Genomic DNA, 16,727 nt, shown 5'->3' on the forward strand with positions numbered 1-16,727 from the left:
CCCAAAATTTTCCATTGAAGATATTTTATAGGGCGGGCCAGTGCATGAGGCTCCAACCATTGCGGGGTCTGGGGAGGGCTAGATGTATGCAGCCTTATGCCTGCTTCACCGAGAGGCTATTTCCGTGACTCAAACCTGTGACCACCATGTCTAAATGGAGCAATAATGAGAAATGTCATTGTATGCAAGATGTTGAACTTGATCCAAAAAGTATCAACTTGTTGGGTCGCCGTCGACAGTAATGATTTGATCCTCTTTTATGACTAATAAGCTGTTCTATGTTATATGTGAGTATTTTTTTAGGAGTATCCAAAGAAGAAATTAGTTTAAAAAATAGTTGTTTGCCTAATAAATTTTGATTGGGACATAAACTGGATTAAAAGGGCTCTTAGGTCCCTCTTCCCATGCAACTTTAAAACTTCATAAAGCCTTTAGAGTCCACATCCAACAGTGTGTTTCCATTGCCCACAGTCATGCAAGGGAAGAGAAGATCAGAGGTAACGGAAATCAGAAAAGATAATGGGAATGAAAAGTGGGTGGATGAATGCTTTTGCAAAACGGGATTTGAGCTTTGAACTCCAAACTTGATTGTGCTTACAAATGACCAAAGAAGAAAATATCCCAACAATTTATGAGAATTACACTAATAAGCTTCTCAAAGAGATCGTATAACTGATACAAATCTTTTCTACGATAAACATTCTGCATGTTAAGAACAGAGAGGTTTGTTGTTTATTGGTAGATAAGATGGGATAAAAACAATGATCTATCAATAAAGTTATAGTGAAAGTTTTGTGGCAGATCAAGCATTAATTCCATTCATTTTGGAAATATTCAGCTGCATTTTTTTCATCATTTTAAAACGAATGTCTTGCTAATTGTATTTTGAACTGGAACCTTTTATGTTAATTGTGTACTGTTGGAAAATTTCAAAAAAAAAAAAATTATTTATTCAAAGTGACACTTTTTCCTGTGAAATGGTGTTTCCGTTCGAAAGACAAAAGGTGTGAAAATGGTATTTTGATCATTCAAAAGACTTGCATTCAAGTTTATTTATTGTGAGTTTTTATATGGTGTCCAACCGTCAAGTACCGTCAAAACAGTACCACCCTTGATATTCGATCCAACAGCAGCCCACTTTTTAAGAGGCTGCTATCCGATCAAATATCAAGGGTGGTACTTCCTTCACGGGACTTGACAGTCAGGCATCATATAATTTCTCATTTATTGTATATAAAAGGGGATTTACTAGCATCCATCACAGAAGGTGTGGCCAGGGGCGGAGCCTGTGACCACCATGTCGGTTGCAAGTCGGAGCAGCCACATCATGAATGAAGGCAAAATCAATCTGTTGAAAAGTGAGACGGTGTGGCCAGGGGCGGAGCCAGGGATTTTCTCCTGGGGGGGCAAAAATAGTTGTGATAAAATAATCAAAAAATTATTATAAAGTAAAAAATCAAATTCACATAAATTTCAATTCAAATTACTTCCAATTTAAAAAAAAAAACATTTATATTTTTTTGCCTACAGAAAATTTGCTCAATTTTATTTGTCAATTTTTCATGTTTTGATGTATTTAGTTATGAAGATTGGATTTGCGAATTATTAGGGTAGAAGAATGCTTCTAGAACATATTTATGAAGTTGTTTGAAGAGTATTTAAAAAATTGCGCGTATTTCTCCATTTAACACATATATATTCTTAGTACAATGTACTTATTTTTCTTAATAAATTGTAACTAAATAGTGGGCCCCACTACATACATGGGTTTGGGTGGAGATGGTGGGTCACACCCCATGAAAACATGGTATGAAATGATGGGCCCCATCCAAGCTATGCATGAGGTGGAAAAATATTCCGCAATATGAAAAATTCCAAAACTGAGGCCGATAATCAGTTAGACTCAAATCAAATTTCAAAATTTGTTGGGTATCCATTTAGGATGGTACCAAGACCATGTGGGCCACCGGATGATGTTTTTACAAGATCAATGGTCTTGATTTCATATACATGTTTTCCTTCTTTAAACCCCAAAATTCTTTTTTTCTTCTACTATTGATCATAAAAATTAAAAAGTGGACTTTGGAGGGTAATTTGTAAATTACAAGAAAGTTAAAGGAAATTTGTCTTTATCCTAACTTTGCCGCACAAACTTTATCCTAATATGTTCATCGCATTGTACTATTTCCAATAGCTTATAGTTATACCCGAGTGCATCTTGATATATTCTCTTATGATCCTTGTACGGACGTCTTCTGGGCGAGCGAATAAACATAAACATGTCTCAGCTACCCAAGCTGTTGTAACAAGAGGGTGATCATTGCCCCTTATTTTAGTTGTACACGTATGATTGGTAACGAACAACTTCACTATCACAAAGGTCATACGATTCACACTCATTATACGCCATTTGCAACCAGCTTCCTTGCATCGAACGGAATACTTTTTGCGTGTTGCCTTTGACTTCACGAAAATAAATCTGTGTAGAATAGCAAATTCTCGAACAACCTTCTTGAAGTATCTCATGTCAAAAATCATTGCCCCAACCGTTAACTAGTCAAATTGTAAATTATCATCTTCTACCTCATAGGCTCCAACAAACATGTCATCTACTTCCATTGGCAGACTAGTGTCAGTCAGAATCGATTGAGTACCACCTCCGATAGGAGTACCCCCTCTGATAGGATAACCTACTTCGATAGGCTAAGCGGTTGGACTAACACTGATGTTTCCATGATGATCCTCCTCCTCCTCCTCTGCATCATCATCATCATTTCTTTCTTCTTCAGAATCTAAACCCCTTAAACGGAATCCATCTTCAAAAACATTATTGAAGTCCAGTTCAAGATCTCCAACATTTTGTAACTCATCTATACCTCCGTTAGCATGGATGGCATGCAAACCACTTGCCAATGTTTCGTTTAAGTCAAATCGAGACCTGCATAGTTCGGCAATATATAATCGGGCTCGATCAATATGATTAATTCATAATTTGAAATATGGAAGTCTTCAGTTATTAACAAAGAACTAAAATACCTTGGGTTGAGCTCTCTTGGAGCACCTCCTATAATGGTATCAAGGATCTCTTCAATTACATATCTCCCATCAAATTCACTTTCGTAGTCTTTTTTCAAGTTCGCTTCAAAATGCTGGAGAAGTTTGACATTTTTCTTTTCGCGTTGACGTTTTTGGAGCAGAATCGAAGTAGATGGAATGTCAAGACTAGTAGAGGGTCTACTGATACAAACATTATTTGGGGGAAGCATTGACGAATTCAATGAATTAATACCCTTGTCACTTATGGTTTTCGTTATGTATATCATCACAGAATTGAACATGCATCTGTCAAACATCATCAATATTGTTTGGAGGTCATCATCATCATCGACGTCGATTAAAGTGATTATATATGGATCAACAACATATCGACATTTTATCGATAACAAAACATGCCTTTCTATTATACCAATTCTTCTTTGGATTACAGCTTGAAATTCTTCGAAATTGATTCAGCGGCTAACCGATAACAATGTTTTTCTCTCCCCGGCATATTCTCAAGAAACCTCATCCTTCAAATGCCTATCATAGTGTAAAAGAATAGAAACTATTGATTCAGGCTTTTTTCTACAATTTTACACAGGACTTCTAAACTCTCTAACATAAACTTCGAGTCTCTAAAATGGGCTATAAAGTTGTGGCTAAATGGGGCTTATCTAGGGTGTTTTCAATTGGGCAGAATGGGTTCTCAAGTCTAATAATAGGGTTATGGACTTCAGTACCTAAATTGGGGTCTTCTAAGAGATTATCAAGGCCAACAAATAAGGGATTATTTTTTGGATTATCCCTTACATAACCCTTATCACGTACAAATAAGAGATTACCACGTTCATAAACCACTGTTCATCTACATGCTTGTTATGAAGTGCCTAACAAGGGTTCAAGTCAATGGTAGCAACTCTATCAAACACTAAGAACCCTTATACACCCTTATACACCATATAAAAGAAAGGGTTATCAAATACATTAATGAGAAGAAACAAATATGAAAGCACATACCCTAATAGGACAAAAAAAAACTATCCTTTCTCTCCATTCTTTTTTTTTTTTTCAGGCGTTAATGGGGATTGGTGAAGTGAGAGGGGAGGTCAGTGTGGTGGGTGGAAAAAGGAAGAGAAAGATTTTCTTAGTTAACGTGTCTTTTTTGGATGGAGGGGTATTTTGGTAGAGTGAAATGTCAAGAAAAGTGAAATGGACCCATTTCACAAGTTTTAAAAGTGGTGTCTCCATTTCACTATTTCACCTCTTTTTTGTCCCCATAGGGCGACTTTTCCTATAAGAAAAACCTATCTAGGTTTGTTCATCAAACATCACCACGATACACGTGGTCTTATGATGGGTTTTGTCCACACAGTCCATATGGCTGGCACTTAATTCCTTGGATGATACTAACCATTCAACTAATTGTCTTCTGATCGTTGATTGTGGAAAGTTAGGCCATGTTTGGCTGCCATGAAAAAAATTTCCATGGAATATTAGTTTTGACTGTGGTGAGAGAGGGCCCACAGAATGCAGGGTCCAGATGATCTGGCTGTACCAGTATGTGTTGATGAACCCTTCAATATTAAGCTTGGTGTACCACGGATACCCTCTTTATTTCATGGTGGGATCATTATACTATCCATTGTCACAATTTGTCTAGGGAACTTCTCAGGATGGGTGCATCTCATGATATTTTAAATTTTTTGTTTAAAATAATGAAAAATAATTAAAATTAAAATACATAAAAAAATAAAAGTGAAGAACAAAATTAGGCCAACAAATAATAATGTGAATTTATAATGATATATTTTGTGATTTTATAAAAAATGCAAAATATAATGATATTTTCAAAGGAATGTCGGAGAAATTTGTAACTAAATGTTAGGGATTTGCTAGGGACCATCACAAAAGGCAATTTGAGGCTGATTTTGTCTTATTCAATTAATTCATCCGAGGTGGCTGCTCTCACATGCAACATTCCAGCCGCGAAACGCCTTCTGCGCTTGTCCCTAGCAAGTCCCTCTATGCTATTATCTGCTTAAAACTAAGGTGGATAATCCTAGCACCACCATTTTTTGAAATTTATTCTTCATTGTTTACTAGCTTCTACATATGTTTTTTTTATTGAGATTCACATGGCTATGTATTGTTGAATATTCAAAAGCACAGAAGTCAAAACTATGGACAGAGATTGAGATTGCTTCTCTGGCAATCCAAGCTTGGTTTTAACTTTTAACTACTCTTTGAGCTTGGCTAGTTTTTTAAAGAGAAGAAAACCATATCTGATCACAGCATTTAATAAAAAATGATTAAGTCATAACATACACGTCTAATTCATCACATAGTTCCCTTCACCAGTTCTTGCCACGGAATTTCAAACAAGGGAGAAGCCCACAGGAAGCATCCAGTCTGTAGGTGTTGGATAATATTCCTAAACTCTTTTGGGCAATCATTAACTCGGCCGAATCTACTCAGTTTGGCAACGAACAACTCAGTGAAAACTCAAACGAATAGTTAATTACAACGTTCGAATTTTAGAATAATTTGGTATAAAAAATTTAAAAAAAAATGATGAGGAAGTGATTGACAAAAAACCCAGTGTTGTCTTATTTAGAACACGAAATTTCATTTAAAAAATACTAATTGTTATCAATAAGACGTAAACAGTGTCAAAAAATAGTGATTTTGACAACTTACTTACAACATATCAGACAAGTGACTTCGGAAGATTTGCTTTCTCTCATTTCTATGATGTGTTCACTAACATGTAGGCTGAAGCTGGGGATATGAGAGATGATCATCACTACTGTGCTGGTTTAGGGATTAATAGAATCTGGATTGAATCTGATAGTCATGACCTTGTCAACACCGGCAAAGGTAAAAACATGACTACCATGGCTCATTCACTATATTTTAAAAGAAATAAGAAATATTCCATCTACTATAGATTTTGTTATTACTCATGTTTTCAGAAGGTAATAATGCTTGTGATACCAACATAAATGTTGGGAATGGGCTACTCTCCCCCAAAGCTCTAGAGGAGCGGTTAGATGTATCCCTTATATTCACACAAAATAAAGATGTATTGCTTTCTTTGTAAAGGGGTTTTATTTTTTCCAATTCTTGTATCTTGATGGGTTAGAGGCAAGGTTCAATGTCTTCCTCTTGTAACTATTTTTTTTTCCTATCAGTAAAATTTAAGGTGCTACCCTAGGTTCCTAGATAAATTCCTTACTAAAAAAAAAAAAAAAAAAAAAAAGGCAAATGACTTCTTGTCATTATCAAAACATGGTTGTTATGATATCAGTGGCTTTCCTTTCATATGTCTTTTCGTATAAATGGCTACATTTCCAATCCTTCCCCAAAAAGACATGAATGGAGATGGTCCAAAAGAGATGGGTGCATCTTTTATTATTCAGAAATTGACGTGGAACTAAAATTTTCATTTTAATTTGGAAAATTCGTATTTAAATAGAAGCCCATTAATGCAAGCATTATGGGACTCATTAACTGCATTTTAAGAAGAGCGTAAAATTCACTAAGCAAAAAAAAAATGGTGCTATTTTGTGCCAGGCCAACCCGAACCCAGTCCAACCCGCCCCTATTTGGAAAATAGGTTCGGGCTGTGCCGGGTTAGGGTTGAGGTAATGCTACCTTGGGTTGGGTTGGGTTGGGTTATAGGGTTTACCTCAACTCGACCAGGAATAACTAAACGTATAAATTTGGAAATTTTTTATACCTTTCACATTGGATATTCCTACCGGGTGGGACCAACACCACGTGGGTGTCACCTAGTGATGTTTTACAAGACCAATTGTCTTGATCTCACATACATGCCCATTCACACATCTTGTAACATCCAAATATTATCTTTTACCATTGGTCCTAAAAGTGGCTTTTTCGTTTGGTTCATAAAATCTTCTAACGAGGTGGTGGCCTAAGCTCTTTGGGTCAGAACACAAAAAATAATTCACCTAAACACTAAGGAAAGTTGCTGACCTCAGCCGTCAGAAAGTAAAATAATATAAAATGTTAAACTCAGTCGAGTTTAAACGATTCAACTCAGTGGAATCAACAAGTAAGCCCATGTCTGAGTCCGAATCCGAATTTTTAAATATTTATTTGTTATCTCACAGTGTTTACTACTTAGACCAAGTTGTGGGATTCCTTATATTAAATGTTTGAAAATGTAATTGTCTAGAGAAAGAATCAGCAGCCATGTACAAATTAGAGAGGGGCGGCCATGAATGAACCAGTCAAGAGTCTCTTTCAATCAAAAACACCTTTATTAAATATGCACCCATGGTTGTAAAAGATTCTTATAACAAGCTGGCAAAGACTACCAAACCTTATAAATCTTAGCTTCTACTTGTCATGCAAGGCAACTATTGTTTACCTTTCTTCCTCTTTCTCTCCTTTCATCTTTTTTTAATGGGGCGATTAGATACTAATCTAATTTATTTTAGGCTCATTTTGAGCGTTTTCCTCTTTGCTCAATTAGGATCTGCTCAGCTCAAGCAAAACTATTATGCCAACATCTGCCCGAATGTCGAAAACATCGTTAGACGAGCCGTCACCACCAAATTTCAACAAACATTCGTCACCGTCCCCGGGACGCTTCGCCTTTTTTTCCATGATTGCTTTGTCCAGGTATGGAAAATAAAAAAATGGGTTTAGACTAATTCTCTCTTATTTTCACTAATCATTGATCATGAATATATCCCCTCTTGTTTAGGGCTTCTTTGGATGCCACTAAGATATGATCACAAATGAGATATTAAGGCCACTTAATTTGGAAGTCATTAATTACACCATTTCTAAAACTTATAACCATGATTTGCTTCAAATAATCATAATTTGCTTCAAAACCATATGGATATAAGATTATATGCAGATAATGTTTAGAGGTAGCCATAAATTTTGTGTTGGCAATATTCATAAGGATTTGATACATTTTTTTTAAAATCTCTTCTAATTTGTTTAATTTTGGGTTTAGGGGTGTGATGCTTCGGTTATTATCGCATCTACACCGAGTAACAAGGCAGAGAAAGATAATCAAGACAATTTGTCATTGGCCGGAGACGGATTCGATACCGTGATCAAGGCCAAGGCAGCCGTTGATGCAATCCCAAGTTGCCAGAATAAGGTGTCTTGCGCCGATATCCTCGCCATGGCTACAAGAGATGTTGTTGCTCTGGTCATACTCTTCTCTTCTCCTCTCTTCTTCGTATTACTTAGATTATAAAAACTGAAACCAATGCTAAGGATTGTTTTGTTACTAACAAACAGGCTGGAGGACCATCCTACGCCGTTGAATTGGGGAGATTGGATGGTTTGATTTCTACTTCCGCAAGCGTAAATGGAAAGCTCCCTCAGCCAACCTTCAATCTTAATCAGCTCAATTCCTTGTTTGCAGCTAATGGTCTTTCTCAAACGGACATGATCGCTCTTTCAGGTGAAATGAAAACCCTTATGTTTTTACCTAAGAAATTGTGGCCGGGGGGCCGTGCATGCACGTGCAGACCAAAAATACAGTTGGCCCCACATTAACAGCATAGTATAAAAATCACCACAGATCAGAGGCCCACAGTATAAAAATCACCCACTCGATCTGTGGTGATTTTTATACTATGCTGTTAATTTTAAAATCTCCAGAAATTGGAGAATTAGGATCACCTTATGGTGATGAATTTTGGGGCACACCCTATCTACATCAGGGGCCAATAAATGAACGGTTTGGATCGCACAAACAATGTCGGGCCCACTGTATGTTTAGGCATGCACGAACGGACACCATATAATTTCTCTGTTTTTCTACACCCAACATGCATCACTGTGTTCATTACAAGGAGAAATTATATGATGTCCCACGTATTCAAGGGCCGTACCGCCCTTGAATACGCTTTATGGGACAACTGGGTGCAACTGGGACCGGGTTAAGGTCAACCCTAACTCAACCCGAGGCACTGCTACATAAAACCAAACCTGACACTACCATAAATTTCGGTTTCGGTACTAATTTCAGACCCCACCGAAATCCGAAATTTCGGGCCGAAATTTGGTACTTCGGTTCGAAATTTCAGACTGAAATTTGGTAACATTTTTTTTTTTTAAAATGGCATTTTCTTGAAATTTCGGACCGAAATTACCATGAATCTCCGACCCTAACCAAAACTGGCTAATCTGATTCTCCAAATCAGGTCAGGTCAGGTGGGGTTTGGGTTAGGTTAGAATTGAGAGATTCAAAGGAAGGATCTATGCAAAATGATATATGCAATCCTTTGTTATAGTAACACCACTCCCTTTTTTTAAGCTGTCAAGAGCTTCTTGGGAAAGATTTAGACATGGGATCCATGCAAGCAGTTCCACCATTCTTATCAAAATGAAAATCAACAACATTCACCCTCTTCCATTTACCATTTAATTTAAGAACCTCTTCCATTTACATACAAACAATGGTAATAATACTTCTATATTTGTCTTTGTTAATGTCATCCATTTGCAACAGAAGGATATACAATTTCATTTTGGTCATTGGACCGTCCATTAATATAATCATCGTTCAAAAAACATGTTGCAGGTGCCCACACATTGGGATTCTCTCATTGTGCCAAGTTCTCCAATCGGATTTACAATTTCAGCCCGAGTAACCCAGTGGATCCCACACTGAACAAGACCTATGCGACTGAACTACAAGGCATGTGCCCACGGAACGTGGACCCCACAGTAGCCATCAACATGGACCCAACCACACCCCGGACATTTGACAATGTTTACTACCAGAACCTCCAACAAGGGAAGGGCCTCTTCACGTCCGACGAAGTCCTCTTCACCGACACCCGGTCCAAGCCCACTGTAAACACTTGGGCCCAGAACTCCGCCGCCTTCCAGCAAGCCTTCATCACTGCCATTACTAAGCTCGGCCGCGTTGGAGTTAAGACTGGCTCTCAGGGTAACATTCGTCGAGATTGTGGTGTCTTCAATTGAAAATCATAAGATTCGCCTTATGGGGCCCTTGTCTCTTTTTTCTCTATTTCTTCATTAATTTCAGTTGAGAATGGAAGAAATTTTCGTCTGTAATCTGAATAATTTCAGGCAAGATTGGCATAATTGCCTTTTATTCTATGAAATGATATTTGTACTCTCTGGGTTTTTTTAGACCTGGCAAAAGCGACCCGACCCACCCGCAAATTTGCGGGCACGGGTCTGAGTTTTAGTGACCCGTCAAAACTAACCAGCGGGTGACCCAACCCGCAAAAACACGAGTCTGGTCGGGTCAACCCACGGGCACGCGCAAGTCACTTGGCTTTTTTAAGGGTGGTGATTTTGTTATGCTAATCTAGTTAGATGGCTTTTTTTTCTAATGTAAAGGATGGTGATTTTGTCATGCTAATCTATTTTTTAAGAGTTTGATGCCTGAATAGGTTATGGCTGGCACCATAGAATATAAATAGGTTGTGGCTAGCACCATAGGTTGATCCCAACCCTCCGATTTGAATGTTAGAGGGTTGATCACTTGATCCTAACCCTGTATAGATCAGAGGGTTAGGATCAACCTATTGAAATGATTTTTGGGGCACAACCTATTTAGGCTGTGAGCCATCTAATGGACGGTTTGGATCATCCCACGGTGCCGGCCATACCCCCCTCATCAAAATCCAGTGATAACATTTTCAAAAATAAACAACTGTTTGAATTTGCGGGTGACCCGCGGGCCGCGCGGGTCACCTAAATTCTGACCCGCAAAAATGTGGGTCATCTCCTGACCCGACCCGTGTGACCCGCACCCGCATCACCCGCGGGTTGACCCGGCCCGACCCACCCGTTTGGCAAGTCTAGTTTTTTTTAATACTTTTCCAAACTTCTTTGTCCTTGGAATAGCATTCCTTTGGCTTGACTATGGCATAACCCCTTTTCGATTGGTTCTTGAAAGCTTCTTGGGAATTGAAATAGACTCGGTTGCCGGAATTTTTTTGGTTCTTAGGACTTTTGTGGAATTTCCGCAGGAAACCCACGTTTGGTTGCTGGTTATATAGTGGGCCCAAAATAATCCCAGGAACCAAAATAACCCCGCACGAAACCCTACCCTGGAAAAAAAAATACTCCCAGGAACCAAAAATAAGCTTGCAGAAGAAATTTTTTTCTTCCCAACAGTTCAAGCAACCAAACAAAGCATTTTTTTTTCCTACCATAGTCCGGTCAACCAAACATGGGATTTTTATTTTACCAGGATACTTCCAAGGAGTTTTTTTTTCCCACCAATCTCCCAGGGAGTTTTTTGTTCCACAAAAATCCCAAGAACCAAAAAAATTCCACAACCAAACGGAGGATGGATTTGCTAGGCAATTTTGCATGAGAATGGCCAACTTACATGAATTAAATGAATAAGACAATTAGTTGAAAAGTGAGTCTCCGTAGTTGTTCTCTCTAGCAAAAGTCCACTCCTAAACAACTGCCATTAATGATACAGGGAGCCTTTTCTAAATGCAATAGAACGTGGTTTACTGACTAGAGTATTGTGGGTCCCACCTTTGATGAGCTAAATTGATACATAAATCATAGAGCACCAACAAAAGATGGAGATCACACAAAGCAGTGACTAAATCATCTCACAAGGGCTTGAAAACCCATACCACAGTTTTGGAGAAAAACTCCAATATGGCACGCAAAGCTCCTTCAATCACTTGAACGAGCCAAGGTTCTCTTCGCAAAGGATATTCCAAAAAAAAAAATTCATATTTGTTTTCTCCTTCTTCATGTCTTATTTTATATAGATGGCCAAAACCAAAATATAGAAACCCTAACAAAGCAAGTTTTTAGATAAAATAATATTTTGATGCATATGCAGGGATAATGCTATAACTGTGCTGGATTACTCACCTAAGAACACTTTAGTTTTTCCCTTATTCTTCTTCCTTCGTGATTCTCAATCACCTAACTATACAAAATAATTATCACAAAACTTGTCCCCAATTTTCAAGTTTGCCTTAGTCAAAGAAAAATCAATCTTCCATGTCTTTTTCTACAAAGAAATCTCAAAATCTTCCCAACATTAAAGTTGGTTCCTTTTCTAAGACCTACAACTTTCATGTCGGTCACTCCGACGAAAACGACCGTAATAATAAAATTACATTCTGCTGATTTTAAAGAGGATTTCAAGGCTTGCTGAAAACTTTCGAATACTATATCTCTTCATCAATAAAAAATTTTGAAAAGTCCCCAACATGAAAGTCGGTCTCTTTTCATCAAGACCTAGAACTTTCATGTTGGTTACTCCAGCGAATTCCCACCGAAATGGCTAAAAAAATCACACCTTTATTCATATTAATGAAAGAGGGTTTCAAGTTCAGCTGAAATCTTAAACTTAGTATATCTCTTCCTACAAACAGAATTCGAAGATGTCATAAAATAAAAGATGTTCAATTTATCATTTCCAAAAACTTCCATTTTCAGTCCTCCAGCGAATTCTCGTCGGAGGTGGCCGGAAAACATGAAAATCACCATTTTAAACCCTCTTTTTAGTTGGAACTTAAATTAACATAACTCACTCAATACTTTACCAAATTTTGTAAAATTTATATGAATTCCGATCTACACAAAAAGTTCTACAGCTTCCATGTTGAACTTTCCAGCCAATTCTCACCAGAAAAGTTCAAAACATCAAGGTTCAATTATAAACACAAGAAAATCCAATATTTAATTCAAATTTCTTCGTAACCTTGGATTTTTCTTGAACTCTTTCCTTTCCACCTTAATTCTTTCAACTTAATCAAACTAAGACCTCTGATTTTCATCAAAGATTTGCGCACAAATCTCCAAGCTTATTCTTTTTCTATTTTCTCATGTTTTCTTTATTTTATCTTTATTTTTTATTTCTTTCTTTAAGTCTAATCTTTATTAGATTTTTATTTGTTGTTTGACATCCTGTTTTCCAGATGTTAATCTCTCTCTCTCAGCAATGCTGAGTTTATCTTATTTAATTTATATGTGAAATTCCCATTTTGCCGTTAAGACAAGCTAGTTATTACATTTTTAGTCTTTTGTGTTAACTTTACTATTCTACCCTTATTTATTTTAGATAATGACGCTCACATCTTTGATGAATTTACCAAAATATCCTTTGATATCTTGTCATTTAAAAGGTTCTAAATGTGCTTACACTAATAATGGTTAATTTTCTTAGTCACTTGTTAGTGAAAACTCAAGTTTAGGGTACTTCTGTTGAATGAGAGAGCAGCCACATAAGTTCACTTTTCAATAAATCTTGTCATGATTCATGAGGTGGCTACTCTCTCAACAATTAGATCTCATTCAATCTAAGTATCTTTTCTAAATATTTAGAGGGATTTGCTAGCCAATTTCGCGGAAAACCATTTCGCGGCAGGCAGGCATTTGCATGTGAGAACAGCCACTTCGGATGAATTAAATGAATAAGACAAAATCTGACAAAAAGTCAACTTGTGTGGTTGTTCTCACATGCAAAAGCCAGTGGCGAAATGGCTTTCCCTTAAATTGGCTAGCAAATCCCAAATGCCGAATGTTAAGCCTACTATTAGCATGTGTCTGTGCTGTCCATTTAGTGAAATGAGTCCAGCACCTGTGACTGAGTTAAAGTTCTAAAGAAATAAACTAATGCTTGTCAGAAGAAAGAAAAAAAAATTTAATTTAAACTGCATACATGGCTTAGCTTATATGTAATAAGTTAATGCCTAGTTAGTTAGATTTGGAAATATACCAGAAAAGCAGTTGTACATTAGGCCGAGAGCACATGGAGTAGAAAATACTCAAAATGGCTCCATACCATAGTGCTTACACATAATTACAGTCAAGTAATAATAGATCATTACAGCTTGTAACTGGAACTGCCAACTTTGCCAGCAGACGGTAGTAGTAGGGATTTATCTTTTGGACTAATAACACCAAGGACCACCGTATCAGAGTTATTTGCTTGGTTGTCAGCATACCCAGGCCGCATCCAGATCTTTACATGTCCTTCTCGGCAGACAGTAAGAACAGACTCAGTTGTAAATATCAAGCCAGAAAGAGGTTCTGCATGCACGCGATGGGCAACTAGGGGTGATAGTTTTGGCACATCTCTCATGCTTGGAGCTGGTTGAAGAGTGCCTACAGGAGAAACATCGTCCCAATGAGAAGACTGGTTTCCACCACTCGATGTAGGTGATCCCCCTGGTGGAGGAATCCGGCGCAATGGCACCACAATCTCGTCCATTACCAGGTCCCATAAAAGCAACTGAGTGTCCTGCATGCAATAGAATAAAGAAACAAATTATGCTGTATATCTTATTAAAGCCCGCCCAAGATGCACAATAATCGGGGGATACATGCAATTTTATGGGTGAAAATGGGAAGCCACCCTTTTCTTCAATCAGAATTCAGAAAGAAAAAGAAATGCGTCGCCACACACACACACACACACACACACACACATATATATATATATATATATATATATATATATATATATAGAGAGAGAGAGAGAGAGAGAGAGAAAACAGTTTCTACACACAAGTGTAGATAAGTTATCTACACACTAGCTTAAAATATAGAGGCGGCCCACATTGTTTGGGTGATCCAAACCATTCATTTGATTGGCCCTCACATAGATAGGGTGTCCACAAAAAATCAGCTCCATAGGATCATCCTAACGCTTCGAACCGTGGAGGCAAAAACTGGACAGATTTGTGAAGGTTTATACACGTCCATTTTACCTCCACATATCGTAGGGTTGGGATGATCCTATGAAGCTGATTTTTGTGGACACCCTATCTATGTGAGGGCCAATCAAATGAATGGTTTGGATCACCCAAACAATATGCCCTCCACTGTATTTTAAGCTAGTGTGTAGATAACTTATCTACACTTGTGTGTAGAAACCATTCTCTCTCTCTCTCTCTCTCTCTCTCTCTCTCTCTCTCTCTCTCCATATATATATATATATATATATGTGTGTGTGTGTGTGTGTGTGTGTGTGTGTGAGAGAGAGAGAGAGAGAGAGATTTGCTAGCGTCCATCACAAAAGGCATTTCGCGGATGCTCTGTTATTGGTGTTGCGTACAGCTGTTATTGGTGTTGAGTACATCAGTACAATCAATACTGTAGGAATTTGTAAGTCACTCTCCCGACTTAGGCTTGGTAACTCTCTATCCTCTGAAATGTTAAGGTCGTGACAGTTGGGTTTTTTTTTTTTCGAATGGTAGGTCATGACAGTTGGTGATTTGCAGATCCGAGAATACATGTAATGCAGCTGCAAGATGTAATAATTAGACAATGGGACAGCTACATGCGCTGGAAGAAGTAATAATTGGCCAATGGGACAACTACATGCACACACGCCTGAACTCGGATTAAAAGCAAGGCTCCACAGTTCACGAGAGGGTCGGGCAACTCTTGATGTCTAAGCTTGCATAATAGGATCCATGCAGTTGCTGCATGCATGAATCTGCAAACTATGAGACCTTTTCATGGTCAATGACACACATAATGAAAGACTAACACAATTTAGCAGCGTTTTTGGGTTTTTTTTTTCTAATACTTGTTGCTGACGAAGTCATATCCTCACATTATCACCAGGAAAGCCCTTGGTTCTTTTGTATCAACTATTTTATTTTTTTTGAAAGTGGACATATTTCATTAAAATTAAGATAGCGATCGGGGCCAGTAGTCACATCCTGCTTTACAAAATAATAAGGTAGACTGAACCGACATGCCGGCACCAGTCCAAGAGACAAACAAAGCAACACCCAGACATCTATTCAATATTCAACTACCATCCAGGTCTTCCCAACATTCACTTGTTTTACCCAAAAAAACAAAACTAAAGCTCCCCAAGAAGACCCATCCATATAAACTATTACCCTAAAAATCCCGTTATACTTCCTTGCCATCTTTACATTTTCTCCATCCAGTCAAAAACTAATTTCTAGTTCCCCAAAAACCATCTATCAGAATCCCCTTTTAAAACAAAAGAACCAAACTAACTCTGGCACAAGACTATCATGCACAGTCGCACAACTCCACCAATAGAATCCCAATGTCTAATTATAATTCCATATCTTCTGAAAAATAATTTGAGGCGAACTGCGGATAGGGGACCTTTTCTAGCAGATTCATCTGGATTGCCATCAGTTCATATATCTTTCGAATGCAGAGGGTTTGCTTCGCCTCCCATTCTAACCGTCTCAAGTTATTCACGTACTCCAAACAACCTCGGAAGAAAGGAAATTTGTAGATTGGTATACGTATATTCTTTAAATTGTAAGTACCTGTTACCGGGAAATATTCTTCAACGATCAACCTATAGTCTTCCTGAAATTGCTTCCATTGCCGTTTAATAATTCCTTTAACTTGTTCAGGGATGGTAGGAGCTCCCGCCGAGGCTTTTACCCTATTGTATTTCAAATTACGGGCCCACCGGCGATGTTGATACCACTCAGAACAATCCGGAAATTCTCTCCTTAATCTCTTGTAAGTTCGAGATTCCGAAGGAGAAGAGGAAGCAGCCATTTTCCTAAAACTAGATAAAGATCGTACTACTTTTTCGGAGGAATAAACCGCCCATAACTCCATATCCTTGAGCCCACAACCAATTCTCGAAAAAAGCGGTTACTATGATACTAGGTTACTTCCCTAAGAAGACTCATCATAAAGACAACAAAAAGAGCCGTCAC

General features: G+C 37.9%; 2 protein-coding genes across 2 annotated transcripts in view; one reads left to right on the forward strand and one right to left on the reverse strand.

Annotated features, from left to right (window-relative positions):
• Positions 1-7,257: 7,257 nt before the first annotated feature.
• LOC143876054 (peroxidase 51-like) lies at positions 7,258-10,183 on the forward strand. The gene is made up of 4 exons (XM_077377662.1): positions 7,258-7,689; positions 8,036-8,236; positions 8,329-8,494; positions 9,620-10,183. Exons 1-4 carry the CDS (start codon positions 7,414-7,416, stop codon positions 10,024-10,026), a joined length of 1,050 nt encoding a protein of 349 aa, XP_077233777.1. The 5' UTR covers positions 7,258-7,413; the 3' UTR covers positions 10,027-10,183.
• Positions 10,184-13,675: 3,492 nt separating this feature from the next.
• The window catches only part of LOC143876055 (uncharacterized), a 32,747-nt gene continuing 29,695 nt past the window's right edge, over positions 13,676-16,727 (reverse strand). Inside the window, exon 12 of the mRNA XM_077377664.1 lies at positions 13,676-14,299. Within this exon, the coding sequence (XP_077233779.1) occupies positions 13,883-14,299 (417 nt within the window). The 3' untranslated portion in view covers positions 13,676-13,882. The remainder of the gene's footprint in view (positions 14,300-16,727) is intronic.

This window comes from Tasmannia lanceolata, unplaced genomic scaffold (genome assembly GCF_043159265.1).
Source record: "Tasmannia lanceolata isolate RefF3 unplaced genomic scaffold, GAP_Taslan_0.1 ptg000004l, whole genome shotgun sequence".
NCBI lineage: Eukaryota > Viridiplantae > Streptophyta > Magnoliopsida > Canellales > Winteraceae > Tasmannia > Tasmannia lanceolata.